Source organism: Hippopotamus amphibius, chromosome 4 (assembly GCF_030028045.1).
Source record: "Hippopotamus amphibius kiboko isolate mHipAmp2 chromosome 4, mHipAmp2.hap2, whole genome shotgun sequence".
Lineage (NCBI taxonomy): Eukaryota > Metazoa > Chordata > Mammalia > Artiodactyla > Hippopotamidae > Hippopotamus > Hippopotamus amphibius.
In genome coordinates, this window is record NC_080189.1 from 88,844,030 (window position 1) to 88,865,923 (window position 21,894).

Here is a 21,894-nt window from a genome sequence, read left to right on the forward strand (position 1 = left end):
ATAAGCAGTATATACTCAGGATTGTTGTGAAGATCAAATAAGTTAATTCATGTAATGTGCTTAGAATAGTGTCTGGCACATAATATGCACTCAAGAAATGTTATCTATTATTATTGTTGCTTTATAATATGTTTTAATATCTAATAGAATGAGACTCTCTGTATTAGTAGTAGCATATAAATATATATAACAATATAAACAATATTAAAATATTTTGTTTATTAATAAATTATTTATAAATTTATTTATTTTAAATATTTATTATTATTTATTAATATATTTATATTGCTATATTATATATATTTATATGTTTGGTATTTCTGTTGAGAGGAGAAATCCAAGGCCAGTCTGATTTTTTTTTTTCAAGTTTAAGGGTGGGGTGGGACGAATTGGGAGATTGGGATTGACATACATATACTGTTGATACTGTATATAAAATAGATAACTAATGAGAACCTACTGTATAGCACAGGGAACTCTACTCAATGCTCTGTGGTGTCCTAAATGAGAAGGAAATGCCAAAAGGAGGGGATATATGTATATGTATAGCTGATTCACTTTGCTGTACAGTATAAACTAACACAGTATTGTAAAGCAACTATACTCCAATAAATTTGTTTTATTGAAGTATAGTTGACTTACAATGTTGTTTTAATTTCTATGGATAGTCTGATTTGTTTTTGTTTTTGTTTTTGTTTCTTCACTTTCAAGTTTTTATCTGGATATATTTTTTCTTATGATAGACATAGCTGGCATCTCTGCTTTGTTTTTTTTTTTTAAGCTCTTTATTGGAATATAATTGCTTTACACTGTTGTGTCAGTTTTTGCTATACAACAAAGTGAATCAGCTGTATTTATACATATATACCCATATCCCCTCCCTCCCACCCTCACTATCCCACCCCTCCATCCCACCCCTCTAAGATATCACCCATCATCAAGTTGATCTCCCTGTGTTTTGCAGCAACTTCCCACTATCTATTTTACATTTGGTAGTATATATATATGTTAATGCTACTCTCTCACTTCATCCCAGCTTTCTCTTCGCTCCCCATCCCCATCCTCAAGTCCTTTCTCTACATCTGCATCTTTATTCTTGCCCTGTCACTGGGTTCATCAGTACCATTTTTTAAGATTCCATATACATGAGTTAGCATACGGTATTTGTTTTTCTCTTTCTGGCTTACTTTGCTCTGTATGACAGTCTCTAGATCCATCCACCTCACTACAAATAACTCAATTTCATTCCTTTTTATGGCTGAGTAATATTCCATTGTATATATGTGCCACATCTTTATTATGGATAGTCTGTTTTTTTTTTGATCACACACACACACACACATTTTAATTGCTACATCATTACACCATTTCACTGTACACAATTTCATGGCAGGAAAGAATATGAGCCCCAAATTCTATACCCAATCATATTATCTTCACTGGGGCTGGTACCTAATCAATATAAAATTACCCTGATAGTCTTGTTTAATATTTTTACTAGCATAGTATTTTAACTTAAGGTAAAATTGTCACCCCGTGTTAATTTTATTTACCTTTACCTAATAACACTTCACAATTTTCTTTGTTTTTGCTGTCATTTTATTATAAATGTGTTTCTTGTTGACTACTTATAATTTAGAGAATCATTTACAAATCAAGACTTACATGGGAGGGGTGGGAGGGATGGCACTGACTCATAGGAGTCTGATTAAAGACAGTGTGGAAAGACAGGTCAAGTCTTCTTACAGCATCAGGTTTTCTCTACTTCAGAAAGAAAGGATCTTTAGGTAACTTATTAGGTTTCCAATCCAGCTAAGTTGACTTGTACTTAGTGGAAATTCCTCCAAGATTCTGACAGTAGTTTGACTGTCAGTCTTGGTTCTCCCTATCTTACGTTTTGGTCTTTTTCTTTTGCAGGAGATTGCATCAGGCACTGTTTAATCTGATCACATTTTAACCCCAGGGAAGAACCTTATAGGCCATCTGTTTTATTAATAATTATGCCCCCTAATTAAATGAACAAATGAACAGGAACAGCATTTTTATTAATACTTCTCCCATTACTATAATTTATACATTTTCTATTAAAATAAAAGATATATAGCCAAATTTGGTTTAAAAATGTTGACAAAACACCAGATATATATATTACCTTGCTATTTTGGAATGTATTGGGTATAGTAACTATTATGTTAATAGTATTCTACATATTTATACATAAAACCACATGTAGAGCTTTTCTTATTCTTTCCTACAGAATTGGTGATATAGGACTGAAGAATTTTCTTGAGGGTCCTGCAAGCATAAAGATAAGAGAGCTAAATTTAAGTAACTGTATCCACCTGGGCGATGCCTCTGTTATAAAACTATCAGAACGGTATGACAAAAATAATATTTTACATCATATTATTAGTAATTGTGTATTTGTTAATAGAAGAGACCAGAGATAGACTTTTGAAGCCATCTGGAAAACATCAGGGATGCCCAGAAGCTGGTCCAATATTCAGTGAAACCAATTAAGATATTGGAGTTACAGAATGAATTAATCTTTTGACTATATCTAAGATGTTTCTTATTAAATTTTACTTGGAGAAATTTTAAGATGGAATCACTCACAAAGTTATGAATAGCTATACCTGGGGTACTTCTCTGTACTTTTCAAGGATATTATCTCTATGTAAACCTTTACTCCAGCATTTCCCAAAGGATATTCTAGCTGGTGAGTTTATTCTCAGTTTTCATTACTTGTCAAAGGTCTTCTGTACACTAAGGGGAAGTGCAATTCTTGTAGCAAACTTGTAAGGATAAGGGAAAAATTCAACTTTGCACCTTTAGATCGTGGTATCTACATGATAGTTTTTTGTATGCATGTGATATATTTTTTCTTATTAGAAGTTGCAATATGAAATGAAATCACACAGAAAGAATGTTTTATATAATAATCCACCTCTCCATCATTCAACTTTGTAACATCAATTATTTCCTTTTTTTTTTGGCTGTGCCATGCGTAGCATGTGGGATCTTAGTTCCCCAACCAGGAATCAAACCTGCACCCTCTACAGTGGAGGTGCAGAGTCCTAACCACTGGGCCGCCAGGGAAGTCCCAAGTATTTACACTTTTAAGCTTACTTTTATGACAAGAAAAGAAAAATCCTTGTTTCAATAGCATTTGCTTTCCCCAAATAGTTTTTATATGAAGAAACTGCTACTGACAGTGTGATTAGAAGTTAAAATTAATTCTTCATGCTTCTTTCTTTTAGCTGCCCTAATTTAAACTACTTGAGTTTACGAAATTGTGAACATGTGACTGACCTAGGAGTTGAATTTATTGTAAACATCTTTTCTTTGGTATCATTAGATCTCTCTGGGACACACATCTCTAATGAGGTAAAAAAAATGTTCAAACAGTTCAATGACTTCTATTGTTTTCTGTAATATAATCATTTTCCATTTTGTAAACAATGGAGAAAACAACAATTATTTTTATTTCTTAAATTATTGGATTATAAAGGGAAAGTTTGGTAATATTGTTTCTGGAATAGTGATAGATGAGGTTATTTGTAATCAATGGTCTTGTTTCTCTGTTTTAAAAAATGGCAAAATACAATATTTTGAGGCAAGTCCTGACAGATCAGAGTGTTATGTGATAGATCTGAAATTTGATTCACTTATAGACATTTGGGTCATTATGGAGATATATTTTAGATGGCTTAAATATATTTTTCTTGTGCATTGCACATTCTATAAGACTACATGAGTGCCTGGAGATCTAAGTCTTTAATTCAAAACTGAAGTCTAGAAATGGCCTCTTCAAATCTATAAAAGGATATATTTTAAGAAACTCATTTCCTGCAAGCTGCTCAGTTCTCTAACACCTAGTAGTCAATTCTTCACAATTAAATTTCCTCAGTTTGAAAGAGGAGTTGTTTTTATTTTCCTCATTAGACCTTAGCTGGTATAATGATAAGCATAGGAAAACTCTGATGCCTTGTTGCTTTTCACAGCCATACCAGGGAAAGGCAGAATGAGTTCTCACGTACTCTTAGATCCCCAAACCTATCAGGAGACAGAATCCAGGGAGGTCTGGTACAGGGCCCTGTATCCCAGCATCTCATTCTTGTGCTTCCCTCTGGCTCTCCTTTCCCCTCTTCTTCCCCTCCTTCCCCCTTCTCTCACCCTTCCTCTCCCTTCTCCTTTCTCTTCTTCTCTCCCACCTCTGCTCCTCTCCCCTCTTCTCTTCTTTGTTCCCTGTCTCTTCTCTTGGCATAGGTTCTTTATCTAATCTGGGGGTGGAAGAAATATTCCAACTAATTACATGGTTTTTAAAAATGCCATGCTCCAAGTCTTTCAGGGTTTATAATCTTAAGCTTATAAGTCTAGGATGTTTTTCTCCAGTGTTCTATAAAAACCCTTCCCTGACACATACAAGTAGAAGGCCCAGCTGTTGTCTGAAGGGTCACAGGGTAACAAGAAGGACCAAAGCACATTATAAAGCACATCAAAATGTAACTTCACCACAGCACTCATCAGAAGCCTGAAGTATCTGGTGAACATTTGTTGAATTAATGAAGGGAGGCTTAGATGCTCTATCCTAGTTTTTAGCATTTGTGAAAAATTCAGTTTTTATTTTCAAAGACTATATATTACAACTTTTAACTGAGGATAAGTTAATAACTTAGGAATATAGCCTCAAGTCCCATTCACTGTTTTAATTTTCTTGTAAAGAATATACACAATCTGAAAGAGAACCTATGGAGAAGAAAGCTAGTTGTTTTCTGCTAAAAGACTGAAAAATAAGTCTTCTGAAGGCTGTTGTTTTCTTCCTCTAGTCAATCATTTGCCTTTGATCTAAAAGGCAAATGACTGACAACACAGTGCTACAACAGCTGTGGAAGCTACCCTCAAACAGTCTAATTAAAATGAGTCAGCCCAGATGTCAACTCGGGGCAGCTAAATGCCAGCCTTAATTGTAGGTCTGATGAGGTGCAAATATGACTATAGACTTAACATTCAGGATTTGAACTCTGGAATGTTACAGATACTCACCAGAGATCAAATGTGACCACTTATACCTTTGGGGAAAAAGCAGTTTACGTTTTCTAATAATTATGTTCACTTGCAATTCTTTTCAATAGTGAGTTTTTAGTCAGAATCACACTACCTATTTAGTTAAAAAATATTTACCCCGATTACATTGTGCTTAGTGCTGGGGATGAACAAAACAGACATGGCCTCGCCTCCTAGCCCTTACATTCCAGTGGAAGACAGGTGTGGGACAAGTGGTTACAAAATGTGATGGGTGTGGGAAACAGAAGGGAAACTTAACCTGGCTTAGAGAGTCAGAGAAGACCTGCTTTTACAAGAAAAGGAGAAGAGGTATGCAATGAGCCAAAGAAACAGCTTGAACAAAGGTAAAGAGGTTGAAAGTATGGTGGCATGAAGGAAATCTGCACATTTGGGTATAGCTTGATTAGGAGGAGAGTGGTGAGAGATGATGTTTGAGCGGTAGGCAGGGGCCAGGTCATAAGGGGCCCAGAAGCCACCGTGAGGAATTTGTTCTCTGTCTTCTAGGCAATGGAAGGACATTCAGTATTGTCAACTACATAGTAACATAGTCAGAATGACATTTTGAAAAGGTCCCTCTGTCTTCTGGATAGACATGGGAATAATAGGTGCACTAGTGACTGATTATAAAGCAGTAATCAGGTGAAAAGTTATGAGGGTCTGTATTAGGGCTAGAACCAGGGAGATAGTAGCAGGGCTGGCACAACAGATTTGAGGAACATTTAGGAGAAAGAGTCAACAGGAGCTAGGGATAGAATGAGTATGGGGGTAAGGAAGAGGGGGAGGGAATCAAGGACGATGCCAGATTTTTGGCTTGAGCGTCTGTATAAATGGTGGTGTCCTTCACTGAACTGTGTCCCTTCCATAGTGGGAGGAGCAAGTTTGCTATAGGTTGGAAAAATAGGCATGTTTAGTTTGAGTCACCTGCAAGACAGCTTTATGGAGATGTAAGAGCTCTGGAAATAAGCAGAAAAATCAGTGAAATTTACTCCTCGGAGGTAGAATAGCTCTCTAGGGTTGCAGTGGGTGATGGGGGCACTGTGCTTGGAAAATCATGGATACTTATGAGGAAGTTAATCAGCAAAGGCAAAACTACACATATTTAGAAACGAGAGACCTAATTTAAATGGGAGAAACAAAGACGAGAACACAGTTATTTCAAATTTTATATATTTTTTATAATTATTTAATTGTGTTCAGCCATTCCTTTTGTGGAAAATAGTGACATGTATTACGTCATCTATGAATAAAAGTTGTTTAGGAAGTTATCTAATAGACAGATTTTACAGAAGGAGGAAATACATCAGTTTTCCTCTTCCAATGTAAAGAGGATAAGGTTTGTAAATGAAGGAAATAGCTTATTAATATGATTGTATATTAAGAAATCTTTAATTTTCTATAGCCTTTTCTTAATGTCTAATTCAGTGGGATGTTATTCATTCCCTACTTACCCCAGAGGATTGTTTGAATACAAGGTTACATCTCCATGTATATGGGAAAATGTTTTCCACTCTAGTTAGGAGAATTATCACTTACTGAAGACCACAGGATCCACAGTTAGGGCAGTTCAATCTGTTGCTTAAATTGCCTTAGTCACTACCATACTCGTTTAAAGGAAAAATGAGTCAGAGCAATGTTCCAGACAGTATGCTTAGATGGTGGTTTAAGAAGACTCTTTCATTTGCCTGATTTTCAAAAATTTTCACCATGGGTACCATGAGTGCCTATTGTGTAGGCCATCTCCTGGAGTCTCTTCACTAGAATGTGAGATCTATGAGGCTGAGACTTTGTTTTGTTCACTGCTGTTTTCCCAGAACCTCAGGGATAGCAGACACTTGATAAATACTCATGGAAAGAAGGAACAAATGCTGAGCTCTAGTGCACCAAATGTTAGTAAGATCTGTTCCCTGCAGCCAAATTTGGAAAGGTGTGACTGATTTAAATATGGTGTGGCAGGTGTAGTGGTAGAGGCAGCAGAGGAAAGGACCAGTCTAACACAGAAGCATGAAAATGCATGCTTGTTCAAGGAACTTTATGTAGCTTAGTACTGCTAGAATATACTGTGAAAAGGAGATGTCCCTGAGGGAATATCGTGCTATCTCAAGGAGCCTGGACGTGAATCAATGGGGGATGAAGTAGCACCTGGGAGAGTCACAGTCATCGTCAGCCTCCCATTTTAGATTATTTGGGTCATTCTCTTTGGGGATAGACTGGAGGAGAGGCCAGTAGGAGTTATTTCAGTCATTAGAGAAAGAGATGAGGAGTTCTTGAACCAGGTCAGAGGTCAGAAGTAGTAAGAAAGGAACATATTCAAGACTACTTAGGAGGTAAAATGCAAAGAACTTGGTGACTGATTAGATGTGGATGATGAAGGGCCTGGGGGTAAGGGGAAGGATAAGAATAATTCCAAAATCTGACTTTGGGTGGATGGAGGTCCTCCCTCAAACAAAGTTAGGTAATGTATGAAAAGTAACAGGTTTTGAGGGAAAGGTGACTTCAGTTTTATTAGACTGAGTTAGAGTGTGTCGGTTATTCAGGCCAAAGGCTTGGGAGAGAGATCCTGAAGGGAGACTCAGATTTAGGAGTCGTTAGCATGGAGGTGTGAATGTGGCCAAGATCCTGAGAGACAGTGTAGGGAGTAAGGAGAAATGTGTACCCAGGAAGAGCACAACAGAACACCAATATTTAAAGAGTGGGAAGAAGATGAATCCAGAAGGATACTAAAGACAGAAGATGAAAAACGTTGTGAGAGAACCAGGTGGGTGTACTCACGTGTGGGATGTTGAGGGAATAACCAACAATGTCTGATAAAACAGAAATAAAATCAGAGAAAGACCAAAATTTTAAAGAACATTTACCATTAATTAAACAGATCTCTGCCGACCCCTCTGATAGCATTTCACGTCCCTGCTCCTCTCATTCTCTTTCCTCCAGCCCCACTGCCACTTTATTTAGCTCCTCAGACAAGCCAAATTCTTTCCTACCTCAGGATCCTTATACATATTGTACTTTCTGCTTGGGATATTCCTCCTCCCATCCTTGTGCTTGGGTAGGTAGGTGCTGAGTGAATAACCACCGATGTTCCTGAAAACAGCGGCAGCATGTTGACTTAAGCTAATAATGCCTTTTAAGATATTCTGGATATTATTTTATCTGTAATAAATATTAGTCATGCTATCCATAATTATCAGAAAATCACACTCTCAACCTAGGTCATTTCAAGGCAATATCAATAGGTTTTACTTTATTGATGCATTCTTTCTTTAAGAAAACATAAATTACATGGTGAGATTAATGTCTCTAGGTGGTTTTCTAAATAAATGTTCTTTAGTTCCTAATATACTGTATCTTATCTCTGCCACATTACAGCATAGTCCCCTAGAGGGGTGTTATACTTTCAGATGGCCTCACGATAATAATGGCTCTTGAATTATTGGTAGCACCCAAATTATTTTAAAATTGAACTAGGAAAAAATAAAAAATAAAGAGTAATCCTAACTGAATATTGGCATGTGGTTTCCATGTTAATTTTAATTGTATATGTTATAAGGTCATTTAGTTTCAGATATTTCTAGACAAAAAAAAACCTCTAAGACTAAGTAATAGACTAGAATAGAAAGAAGCCAATGTGAGAACTTTAACAATGATTAGTGTATAAATATCTCTTATACCTGCCCCCCTGCCTCCTCTCCATCCCTGCTACCACTGCCATAGTTCAAGCACTATTTCTCCTTACGAACCTCTCTTGCCTTAAGCATCACGGTCCTCAAATCTATTCTCCACTCTGCTGTGGTGTGATCTTCCAGCATTTAAATCTGAGCCTTTCACTTCCTTGCTCAGACTTCTTCAGGAGCTCTACATTGCTTTCAGTATAAAGTCTAAACAATCCAGTGTGGAGGACCAAGCTCTTCCTGGGGGGGGTTCCTGCCTATCTATGCAGCCTCACTTCCAGATGACTCCCACCTTTCATCTTTAGCTCCAGAGACATAGAACTGACTCTCCTACAGCTCCTCAAGCATGCCATGCTCTCCTTTTCTTCCCATTTCTGCGAGTTAGTCTCTCTGTCTGAAACACCCTTTCTTCTTATCCACCTAGTAAGTTCTTGCTCACCCCTCAAGTTTCAGCTGTGTGAAGCTCTCCTGGAATTCCTGGGCAGGCTTAGGATCTCCCCATCTTGTGTTCCCACTGTACTTTGTAATGCCTCCAATAAAGCAATCAGCTCAATATATTTTAATATTTTTTCCACGCCTGTTTCCTAACAAATTGTAAGTTTCTTGAGGGCAGAGGGTGGATCATCCTGTCTTTGGGATGCCCAGTATAATGCCTAGTACTTAAGAGGCATGTAAAAAGGTTTGATCAGTGAGTCGGTGAGCAAGAGAATGAATGGATCTGGTACTGTTTTCTTCCTCTAAATCAAACACTTAAGACCACTTAAAATTCCACATTTTCTTAGCTATGATCTGAGCTGGAGTGGGAGTGCTTACAGCTACATGTCTTAAACTGATGATATGCTTTCAAGAGACCACCCATCTGCATGGAACACACACAAAAATAAAGCCTGTGCAGCACAACCGCTAAAGCAGGAAGCACATGAAATCACTTGAGATTTAAGAAATAGAAAAAATGGGAGTTAAAAGAAAGCAGAATAACTCAGAGACAAATGGATTTGCCTTGGATTAAAAAAAACACACATAAGAAGTCTGCCCTATTGAACTTTTTCATATGAAGCTGGACCTCTCCTTAGTCTATTCCAGGCCTTTCTTCCCAGCCAGTGGCCTTATATGAATCTGCTGGTCCCATTACTAGCAATAGTGGCTTTCCTCATAGAAGTTCCCGTCAATTTTCTCCTGTTTCCAGCAAAATGCCTACTAAAATCATTGCAGAAAGAAGTGACCAACTTGAGCTTGTCACTTCCCTCAAGGAGAATCTTTGGTTGATATAACTTTCCCCTCAACCTCCACCAGGTAGGAGGCAAATAGACTCAAGATGACTTGTTCTGTTTCCAGGTAACAGTGATGCTTTTTTTCCTTCCCTCCATAAACATATAGAGGACCTATTTCTGTATATTGATCAAAGCCTGCTTTCCTTTAGACTTGTGGGTCAGTAAATTAGGTTGGAAAGGTTGATATATTTTAAAAAGAAGTATGATTACAAAATTCATACTAATAATCAAGTAAGTAGAAATAAGTAAAAATAATTAAGAAGAAAAGGTAATTTATTTTTATAAAATTGTAATTGCTAACCAGAGTATAAAAGGGAAGATCACTTGTGAGGTTAAGATACATTTTCATGGACATTGTACAAGATAGCATTATTAGTGATTTTAGAAAAAAGATTTGTTACTTGAGATAAAACATATTTCCAAATAAAAGTTTTGCTCTTTATTCCTAAAAGAATATGGTAGGCAACACCAAATGGAGAGAATCTTTCAGAAAGAAACATATAAATGTAAACACTGATTCACACAATTACATAGGGAACTAGATTCCAACCAAGAATTCTGAGAGTATGCCAGCAAGATAAGAGAAAACAGGGTCCATAAAAATAGATAATTTTATAGACTACTCATTCATTCACAAATACTAATTCATTGTCAACTGTGTGTCAAACACTATGCAAGGTTCTAGGAGTACTAAACTCATAGACACAGTCCTGGTCTCAAAGTACAGCCCTAGTGGCAAGACAACAACAACAAGAGTAACAACATTACATGGCTAAAAGTTACTAAAAGCATGAGCTCAGAGTGTGGCTTCACATCGTTATTGATGTTACCACACTATGAGAGCTCAGGCAAGTTACTTAACCTCTCTCTGCTTCCATTACCCTCTCTTTAAAACAGTAATTATAATACTACTTTCCTCATAGTGTTGTGAGGATTTGTAACCTGCTCAACATAAATGTCTGGCACATGGTAAACACTCAATACATCCTTGCAATAATTTATTGGAATGATGACATAATGAGGTATATTTGCTGTTATGAGACATGTGCACTGCACTGCATCTTGGCAGCATGGATGAGTTGGAAAGTGAGTGCTTCTATCTCTGTTTTCTCTGTGGAGGAGTCAGGAGATGCTCTTCAGCTTTTGAGGTGCAGCTAAGAGCTTCACTAGGTGTTTGGGAGGTAAAGAAGAGAAAGGCATTCTCAGTGAAGGAAGAAGCAGGGGGAAAGGCATAGAGACATGAGAGAGGGTTATATGTTGGGGGATCCACAGGTGACTTGGTATTTTCAGAGCACGGCCTGAGAAGATAAAGGATGTGGGAGGAGATGAGGATGGAGAAAGAGGTGGAGGGCAGAATGCGTATGGGCTCGCAAAGCGATTCAGATTATGTGCGATATGCAATGGGAGCCACTGAAGAACTCTGAGTAGGACTCGTACAGATTTGTGTACAGAGACATAGTAGTAAGGAAGATTTATTTGAGAATGGGCAAGCTATTGCAATGACACTAGAAATAATGAGGTTTTGATTGTGGTGGCAGAAGAGGCATGTATGAGAGATATTTAGGAGGTAGCATAGGTAGGGCTTGGTGATTGATTGACTGGATATAGGGAGCAGTGGGGAGAGGAGTAGACACAGATAATATCCAGGTTTTTATTTGGTCAGTTGTGGACATGGTGTTACCATTAACCAGGAAAAGAACCTAAGAGAAGGCTTAGGACTTGGACACAAGATGCTGAATTCCATTTCAACATGTTCCAATCCAGTACAAGGACACATCTCTCCAGACTAAAAGCTCATTTGGTCCTGGTTGACAAAAAACACAGACACTGATTTCACTTCAGAATCTTCACTTTTGTTTGCTTTCTTTCTCAGTATGTTTGACAAGGAATCATAGGCATTCGGTATATTACAATTTAAGAATTACTGAAAGCAGAAAATTTACACACAGGATTTTCAACAACACCTTCTAACTCTATTCTCTCTACCACAACAACTTATATCCCATTTTACCCTCAGGAAAAAAAAAAAGCAGCAAGAAAAGAGACTTCTTATGTTTGTTGTCAGGAACCTTTTATTCTTTTTAGATTTCTCATGATCTATACCCTCAATAATTACATCAAAGTCCTTAATCATCCTAGACTTCTGGGTACCTCATTCTATCTCATTTCATAGAATGTATTTTCCAATATCCTACACTCAAATATTAACTGAATACAGGATATTGGAATCTAATCTATCCTAAATTGTATAGATTATATTTATAGATTTCCCAGGTAGAGAAATCTAGGAGCTATAAAGAGAGTCATACATAGAAAACAAACTTATGGTTACCAAAGGGCATAGCGAGGTGGGGGGGGGGGATAAATTAGGAATTTGGAATTAACGTATACACACTACTATACATAAAATAAGTAAACACCAAGGATCTCCTGTATAGCACAGGGAACTTTACTCAATATCTTATAATAACCTATAATGGAATGAATCTGAAAAAGAATATATATATATTCACTTTGCTGTATGCTTTTTAAAAAATATTTATTTATTTAGCTGTGTCGGGTCTTAGTTGTAGCATGCAGGATCTTCCTTGCGGAATGCAGGATCTTTCATTGTGGTACACAGCCTCTTTGTTGTAGTGCACAGGCTTCTCTCTAGTTGCAGCACACAGGCTCAAGGCACAAGGGCCCCAGATCGCATGGGAAAGTCTCACTTTGCGGTACACTTGAAACTAACACAGCGTTGTAAATTAATTGTACTTCAATTAAGGAAAAAAGCCCGGGACTTCCCTGGTGGTGCAGTGGTTAAGAATCCCCCTGCCAATGCAGGGGACACGGGTTTGATCCCTTGTCCCGAAAGATCCCACATGCTGTGGAGCAACTAAGCCCGTGCGCCACAACTACTGAACCTGTGCTCTAGAGGCTGAGAGCCACAACTACTGAGCCCGTGTGCCACAACTACTGAAGCCTGCGCGCCTAGAGCCCATGCTCTACAACAAGAGAAGCCACTGCAATGAGAAGCCCGCACACTGCAATGAAGAGTAGCCCCTGCTCGCCGCAACTAGAGAAAACCTGTGCGCAGCAACAAAAGACACAATGCAGCCAAAAATAAATAAATAATAATAATAAAAAGAAAAAAAGACCAAAAACAGAGAGTCATAAAAGTTGCAAAATGCAGAGGAAGGAGCAATGTACTTAAGTCAAAGAAAAGTCTATCATGAGCCATTCAATTTTAACCAGACTTCTTGCTAAAACTAGCAGAAAGAGTAGGAGGAACCATTAAAACCTGTGGTTTCCAGTTTGAATACTAGTCCTTTGAAAGTAACAGTGCTGAGTTTGAGGTGCTTATGGCACATTCAGGTGTCAAATTTTAAAAATCTGGAGCTCAAGGAGAGAGATCTGGGCTAGATGTAAATATGGCTGAGGTGGCTGAAGCCATGGATGAGAGACAGAAGAGAGGTGAAGTTCAAAGCTCCAGGGAACACTGATACTTACTGGGTGGATTTGGAAGACAAACCTACAAAAGAAACTGAAAATGAAGATCCAGACAGTAGGTGAGGAAAGAGTTCAGAGAGATGTTATGGGAACCAAAGGAAGTGGTGTTTCAAAAAGCAGGGTCAAAGTTCACAGATGGACCAAGTAACATGAAGATAGAGAAGGATCTATTAATTTCTGTAAAACAAAATTGTTCATATATGTATATACTGTACATGTTAACATTCAAAGCTTAATATTTTGCTTGAATATTGGTGCTTTTGTGTTGTTATAGTTTGTTTGGAACTGGGGTAAACTCCCCAGAACTGTTACAGCTCTTGTAAAGGAAATATGCATGGTTTTAATATTTTATATAATTCTTTGTTGATATACAAAAAGATTTAATAACGGACTCATGTACTGGTTTTTTTTTCCAAGTTATTCTAAATCATTTTTCACAAACTGTGAGGAATTTTATTCATTTATTCACTCATTCTTTTTTTCCTCCTTCTTTCTTTTGATACATAGTTATCTAGTCTCTACTATATTTAAGGCAGTAATTCTAGGTTTGAGTGTAGAAACAGAATAAGACAAGAAGCCTGCCCCAAAGTTTTTATTAACCTGTTTTCCCCTAGAATTTTCACTTCTTTTGAACAGGACATTTTCTTATTGTTTTGGCCACTTGCTTTCCCAATGGGTTGTAGTAATTTTTATTGCCATCAGCAATAAAATAGGTAGGGTGGCCTTACACTCATTCACCAATACTGGCCATTTTAATTTCAATAATAATAGATAGAAATTATAACTTTATTGTTATTGGATTTTGCATTTGAAAAAATTCTAGTAATAGAATTTCCCCCGTATTTCCTTATCATTGCGATTGTATTTTTCCTTATGTGAATTTTCTGTTTATACTCTTTAGTCACTTGTATATTGAGGGGCCTCAATATTCCTGCCAATTTGTATGAACTCCTTATAATAATGTAGTTATTAATCACTTGTCATATTTTCATATTTTCTCCGTATCTTTACAATGGCTTATCTCATGACTATGGAAAAGAGGTTTGTTTTAATATTTTAATCTTGAAAGCCTACAAGCTACTGATTATAAAGAGTATTCAAGAAAAAATGAATTAAAAGTTGGACAAACTACTCAATCTTATGTAATTTTATATAGATTTTTTTCTAGAGACTTTCTTTAATCACACGCACAACTGATGATAAAATTTATTTATGCTTATTTACTGTTCTGGTGTGCCTGTGTTAAAGTGTTGACAGTTTCCAAACTGAAACATACAATAAACAAGGATGGTTTGTGGCAATGTGGCTATCAGATAAATTATATTTTATTCTAATGTTAGTATTCCATAATGCCTAGACCATCTTCCAGACCTTTTTTAAAAGCACAGACTCTCAGAAGAAAAGTCATGTGCAAGCTGTAAAGATTAAATCTTTCAGATTGTGAAGCTGATTAACAAGGTTTCATCTTAACAGTATATAAAACTTGTTTTTTAATTATGACCAAATGTTTAGTCTTATAATGGGGCAAAATACTGATGTTTTTATTTTCCTCAATATGTCATCTTTTGCCAACAAACAACATAATTACACCATGCAAAACACTAACTCCATTTTGTAAATGTGCTTCACAGAAATTTGGGGAAATTAAAAGATTGCTGCCTGTTAGAATGGCTATTACCGAAAGGATAAGAAATAACAAGTGTTGGTGAGAATGTGGAGAAAAGGGACCACTTGTGCACTGTTGGTGGGAATGTAAATTGGTGTAGCCACTATGGAAAACACTATGGAGGTTCCTCAAAAAATTAAAAATAGAACTCTCATATGATCTAGCAATTCCACTTCTGGGTATTTATCCAAAAGAAATGAAAACACTAATTCAGAAAGATATATGTACCCCACTGTTCACTGCAGCATTATTTACAACAGCCAAGACATGGGAATAACCTAAGTGTCCACTGATGGATGACTGGATAAAGAAAATGTGGTGAATATATATTTATTTAGCCATAAAAAAGAAGGAAATCTTGCCATTTGTGAATGGACAGGGGGCACGATGCCAAGTGAAATAAGAGATAAACACTGCATGCTCTCACTTATATGTGGAATCTAAAAAAAAAAACCCAAAAACCAAAAAACAAAAAAATAAAACCTCATAGATACAGAGACGACATTGGTAATTGGCAGAGGTGGGGTTGCGGGGTGTGGGCAAAATGGGTGAAGGGAGCCAAAAGGTACAAACTGCTAGTTATAAAACAAATAAGTCATAGATGTAATATACAGCATGGTGACTACAGTGAATAATAATGTACTGTATACCTGAAAGTTGCCAAGAGAGTAGATCTTAGAAGTTCTCATGACAAGAAAAAAATTTGTAACTATATATGGTGACAAATGTTAAATAGACTTATTGTGATGATCATTTCACAATATATACAAATATTTAATCACTATGTTGTACACCTAAAACTAATATAATGTTACATGTTAATTATATCTCAATAAAAAAGACTGTTAATAGGTAACAGAAAAATTAACTGGGACAGCTATCTGTTATGTCTAAAATAATCTTTTGCTCAAAGTACCTCCCAAACTACTCAGCAGGGAATGAGGGAAAGAGTGATGGAAAAAAAAGATTTAAATGAATGCCAGATTCTGCATTTAGAAGGACGGATAGAATCAGAAAACTCAGCATTTTGCAACTCTCAACGAAATAAGTAATTTAGGCAAGGATCATCAATTAATGCTCAAAACATTGACTGAAAGGTTGTTGGGAAACAGGGAATTCATGTGGTCTCAAAGGATTACATCATGAATTATTTATTAAATAAACAGGAAAAACACAGTTCTAATGAAACAGCACCTAGGTAGTAGTTTTGCAGAAAATGTGTACCTAGAATCTAATCATAAGAAACAATCAGACAAATCCAGAATGTGGGACATTTTATGTAATGGCTGGCCTGGGATCTTGAAAGACAAAATTTAAAGGAAAAAAAAAAGGCTAAAGAGACATGCAACCAAATGCAATGTGTGAACTCTGAGGACTGGATAAAAAGCAAAGTTGAATATTGACTCTATATTATACAGTATGGTATTACTGTTAATCTAGGTATCATATTATATATACATAATACTATATAGTTACATAGGAAAATGTCCTTACTCCTAGGAAGATGCATATAGAATATTTAGAGTATCATGATTTAAAGCATCATGCTATCTGAAACTTATTTTCAAATGGTTCACACTACACGAGTTTAAATATATATATACACTATATATACATATAAAATATGTTCATACATAAATATCAGTAAAACTATCACAGCAATTAAGCAAAATGTGGCAAAATGTTTATAATTGGTCAATTTAGGTAAAGGATATGTAAGTGTTCATTACACTGTTCTTTGAACCTGTCTCTAGATTTGAATACTTTCAAAATAAACCGTTGGGGGAGGTATGTTTTATGTGTATGTTGGTGATGTTCTAAGCCTGGAGTAGTATGACTCAGTCATACAGTAAGTACACACAGACACACATACCATTCCAACATTTGGTAACTAGTTCATTGCTAATGTCTATCTACATCAGCTAAACAATTCCAGATGTAAAATTGGGGGGAAAAAGAATAGTTTTCAAAAGATTTGTTTGCTCCCAACTGTCTGGTGTACACGTATCTGTTCCTGGCAGTGTATAATGTTCCCTCCCACTACTCCCAGTGACCCCAAACTGAACTACTTTCCAAACACCTCACACTTTCCAAATGGAGCCTTTGTTCATACTGCTTCCTCATTCTGAAACACTGTTCCTGTTACTTTACTTGTCAAAATCTTACCCAGTCTTTAAGGCTTAATTCAGATTCTTCTTCCTCTATGAAAGTCTCTTCTAGACTGCTACCTCTTCCTTCCAACTAAAATCAATCACCCCCTGCTCTGTGGTCCCTATACTGCTTTTGAAACATACCCTCATTCTTTTTTTTTTTTTTTTTTTCATTATTATTACTTATTCCCTGAAGAGGGAAAGTTTTGTTTAACAATGTTGCATAGGATAAAGTCCCCATTCCAGAATAATGTACAAGGCTTTCATGACTTGGTGCCTGCCTCCTTTTGAATCTTAAGTCCTGACACTCCCTTCAATGGACCTGATACCAGAGCAATAATATAAGCCAATTTATATTATAGGGACTCCTGAACTCCTAAGATCTAGGTCTCTCAATTCCATGGCCCAGGAAGGAGCAAAGTGCTCCCCAGGATTCTTATGAATTTCTAGGGCCTCGCATTCTCATACAACCTGCAATGCTAGTGACTTCTCTAAGCTACCACACCACCTGCTTTCCTTTGCATTTTACCTGATTACAAAATTTAGCCCTTTCTCAATTTGGGGAAAACAAACCAGAACCTTTCCTGCAAAGCATTCGTGAGTTTGGCTGACTTTTGAAGGAGATGAAGGAGGATTTACAATTTCATGATGCTACAACCTCCCTGAAAATTTAAGTATCCACCTACCCTTTGTCCCGCTGAGGCCCAGTCACTCCATCTTGTTGGCTCTTCTTTCCTTCTTATTTTTGTCTTGTCTTCCCACTGTCCTCTTTTCTTCCCTTCCAGAAGTAAAAGTTTGGCACAGCCAACCCCCAGGACTTCTCCCTCCAAGCGCTTAACAAGGCATTAAACAAAGAAAAACAAAAACAAAAACAAAACCCTGTAGTTTCTTCCTTAAGAGAAAGTCTTATATCAGCTTTTCAGATAATTTTTTAAAAATCCGTGTAAATCTAATCATGCCATGCTATATAGTTCCATACACATGCGATACTATTTCACACCTTAATGCTTTTGCACATTCTGTTCCTTCAGCCTAGAATGTCCTTTCCTCTGTAGCTTTTTTGGCAATTTGCACTTCCCCACTCATGACTATCCTCCATGAAGTCTTCTCTAATCCAAAGTAGTGTCCTCATCTTTCCTCTTTGGTTCGACCACTGTGCACAGTATTTACTTTTCACAGGGTTGTAATGATCTGTTGCACAAGTCTGTCTTCAGTGCCAGACTATGGGCTCCTTGAGGGTAAACAGTGCACCTCATTGACCTTTATACTCCCAGTTTCTATCCCAGAGCCTCATCAATATAATACATACTAAATAAATATTTATCAAATGAATGACTAATTAAGAATGAATGAATTTTGCCTAGACCTGAGATTTAAGACTTTGTAAAGTATAAAGACTGTAAAATGCTGGAACCATCACTTCTTTCACCTACTAATTTGGAGCATTTTTAAACCCCACAGTGCCAAGGCTTCTTATTATCTGTCCTTTTTTTTTTTAATCTGTCCTTTTAATTATAGCCATCCTAGTAGGTGTGTAGTATTTAGTATCTCACTTTGGTTTTGATTTGTATTTACTTACTGGCTAATGATGTTTAATTAATTAATTAATTAAATTTAATTAATTAAATTTTGAGGCCATACATTTTAAAGAATAATTATAGTGATGAAATGTGGCATTCCATTTTAATATCAATTAATAACATTTTTCAATAATTTTGAAAAAATGGTAAAGATATTATAGTCTGTTAAAAGTCATACTTAGCAAGTATACTTCATTACAGCTCATCTTAAAAAATTCTAACATGGGTACATAGAAGTAAAAAAAAAAGTGAAAACAAGAGAGACTATTCAGAGACAGTTTCATAAGACAAATTCTACATAGAATAATAAGACATGTTTAGCTATTACCAGGTATAGGACAAAGAGAAAAACTTCGCATCTCTTACTTGATATTTTTTGTTCAAACAATTTAGTTTCTGTTGGGGGAATATCTAAATTCCAATTCTTTTAACATGAATAAAACAGCATCCACATCTGGAACCCAGACCACATGGGATGGCTTCACAGGGTTTGCCCATTCTTTGTTTTGAAATAATGAGACAGAAAACATAATATGTTCACAGCAAAAGAATCCACATTTGCAATAAAATTAACAGAATAAATGGAGTGATTTTATTTTTGTGTGGTGTACAGAACTGTTAAATGAAATTAGAAATTGCAATTTAAACAGTGACTTCAATCAAGCAGAATTTAAAGCACTTTTCTCCTTGATCTGGATTTTGTTTTTGAAAAACGAAAGGGCTTAATATGTACATCAGTGAAAAAAGCAAGATATAATATTTGGATGACCCATTTTCAATTATAATCCAAATGTGGTTTTTACGATCAATAAAATATAAACCAGTCCTGCAAATAAAATGTAAAAAGGACAAATCATATACCACTTCTGTCATTTCTCCTGCCAGCCAGCTCTGGGACCATAGAATGAGGAGAGAATACTCTAGTCCACATAGTCTAGGAAGCATATCTAATAGAAACAGAAAACTAACGTGATCCTGAATGCAAAACAGGAGGATGGCATCTATAAGGCACATTAGTCAGTTCCTTATCTGAATGTTGTGCCAGTTTAAGGGGGAAGGTACTGAGAAATGGGCCAGCAAAACCACACATTAAAAAAAAACGAAGGGCTAAAAGTACAATTTTTTTTAATAAAAATAAACAAAGCTTTTAGCCTGAAAAAAGAAGTGAGCTATTGATGAATGATTATCTGTCTATAGGCCTTTATATAAAGGTCTGCTTTCTTCTCCCTCCAAGCAAAAAATTGAGCATAATAAAATGAGCCAAAGATTTTCAGATTTTTAGGTGAGGCATAAATAAGAATTTATTGCTAAATAGATTCATTAGCCACATGAAGTATCTACAAAATAAAGCTGTAAGCTTAGGGGTCTTTAAGATTTCTTTATATTGATTCATATAACATTTACTTTGAAACAGGAGGCACAATAAGAAGTTTCCTGGCTCTGGGATTTCTAACACTTTTTGTAAAACATTAGAGACAACCTGAAGATTTTATTTAACAATGTTGTCTAACCAAAGTTATTTTATGATTTGCTAAGTGTAAAGAAAGATAAGACAGAAGATAAATTTTTTCAGTTTGCATAAATCGTTGTTATCTTGTTGGAAATATACCTTCTATACTAAATTATAATCATCAAATAATCTCTACGTTAAACATTTTTAGGGTTTGATGACACTTTCCAGACATAAAAAATTAAAGGAACTTTCTCTATCTGAGTGTGATAGAATCACTGATATTGGAATTCAGGTAAGATAATTACAGTTTTTTGTTAAAGAATTAAGATTGAAAATTAAGCACAAATCAAATAATCTTTGTAGGTCGTGATAAAAAAAAAGAAGTGGATTGGAACTGTAACAATACATATGTGATCTTGGTTGAGCCAAGATCAACATCTGCCTTTAGTTGGGTCTCCACAGCCCAAGGTAACTGAGAGGTTTGCTTTCCCATCTTTCTTGTATTCTCTCTCCCTTCTAGATGTCATACTCATAGGATAACTGGGGATAGGTTGATATTTTACTTGGAGAATGATGAACTGCAATGTGGTAAAAGTCTACTCAAATAATGGAAGTATTCTGTAGATATGTGTTATATAATCTAACCATGAAAATTGAGGGAGTTTGAAAAATTATACCAGGTACTTAACAATTAGGAACTTAAGATACTCAGACATACTTGGTAGCATACTTTACCAGGATGGAATAAGTATGAGATAAGTAATTGGATAGGATAAATGATTATGTGCGCAAATGGTACTTAAGAACTCATGAGAAGCAAATTTCCTAGACCTGGTGTTGAGTGATATATAGGAAGTCATAAAGTAGCTATTGTGAGCAAGCCACAAGTAATGTTTATCACAACATTAAGCATCTCAATTTGCTGTTAAAAGAAATAAATTGAAACCATATGTCATACATGTAGTGAACTAGGGCAAAATCTGGTTACTTATTAGTAAAATAACGGAAGATAACATTTTTAAAGGGAACTAATAATCTCGGAATGTGGAAACTGTTAAATGCATTGGAAACTCCATTTAAAGTATCCTGAGAGTTCAAAACCCCAAGCATTTATGATAATCTGGGGCTAAACTTGGAAAAAAAATTTTAACTCTTGTTAGAATAAAAATTAGATACTCTTGTGGAAAGATACTGCAAATGATAGCTGAGAAGTTCACCAGAGTATGGCAGGCTTGAAGTTAAGCTGTCTTCCATGAATTTGAAATGGACTTTGCAAAAAGTTCTAACATGACTAATAGGAGAGTGTTAAAATATTATATGAACTGGCAGTCTACAGAGAGTGCCAGGTAAAATGGTGCTCTAGACTTTAGCATAGAATTCTAGCGTTCTGCAGCTGAAGGAATCTTTTTTTTTTTTACTGTTTATTATTTTTTTTGGGGGGTACACCAAGTTCAATCATCTTTTTTTTATTTTATTTTTTTTTATTTTTTTGGGGGTACACCAGGTTCAATCAACTGTTTTTATACACATATCCCCGTATTCCCTCC

General features: G+C 36.0%; 1 protein-coding gene across 1 annotated transcript in view; it reads left to right on the forward strand.

Moving 5' to 3' along the window:
• Positions 1-21,894, forward strand: part of FBXL13 (F-box and leucine rich repeat protein 13) — a 171,375-nt gene that overhangs the window by 120,318 nt on the left and 29,163 nt on the right. Inside the window, exons 17-19 of the mRNA XM_057732585.1 lie at positions 2,258-2,377; positions 3,261-3,387; positions 20,556-20,639. Coding sequence (XP_057588568.1) covers positions 2,258-2,377; positions 3,261-3,387; positions 20,556-20,639 — 331 coding nt within the window. The remainder of the gene's footprint in view (positions 1-2,257; positions 2,378-3,260; positions 3,388-20,555; positions 20,640-21,894) is intronic.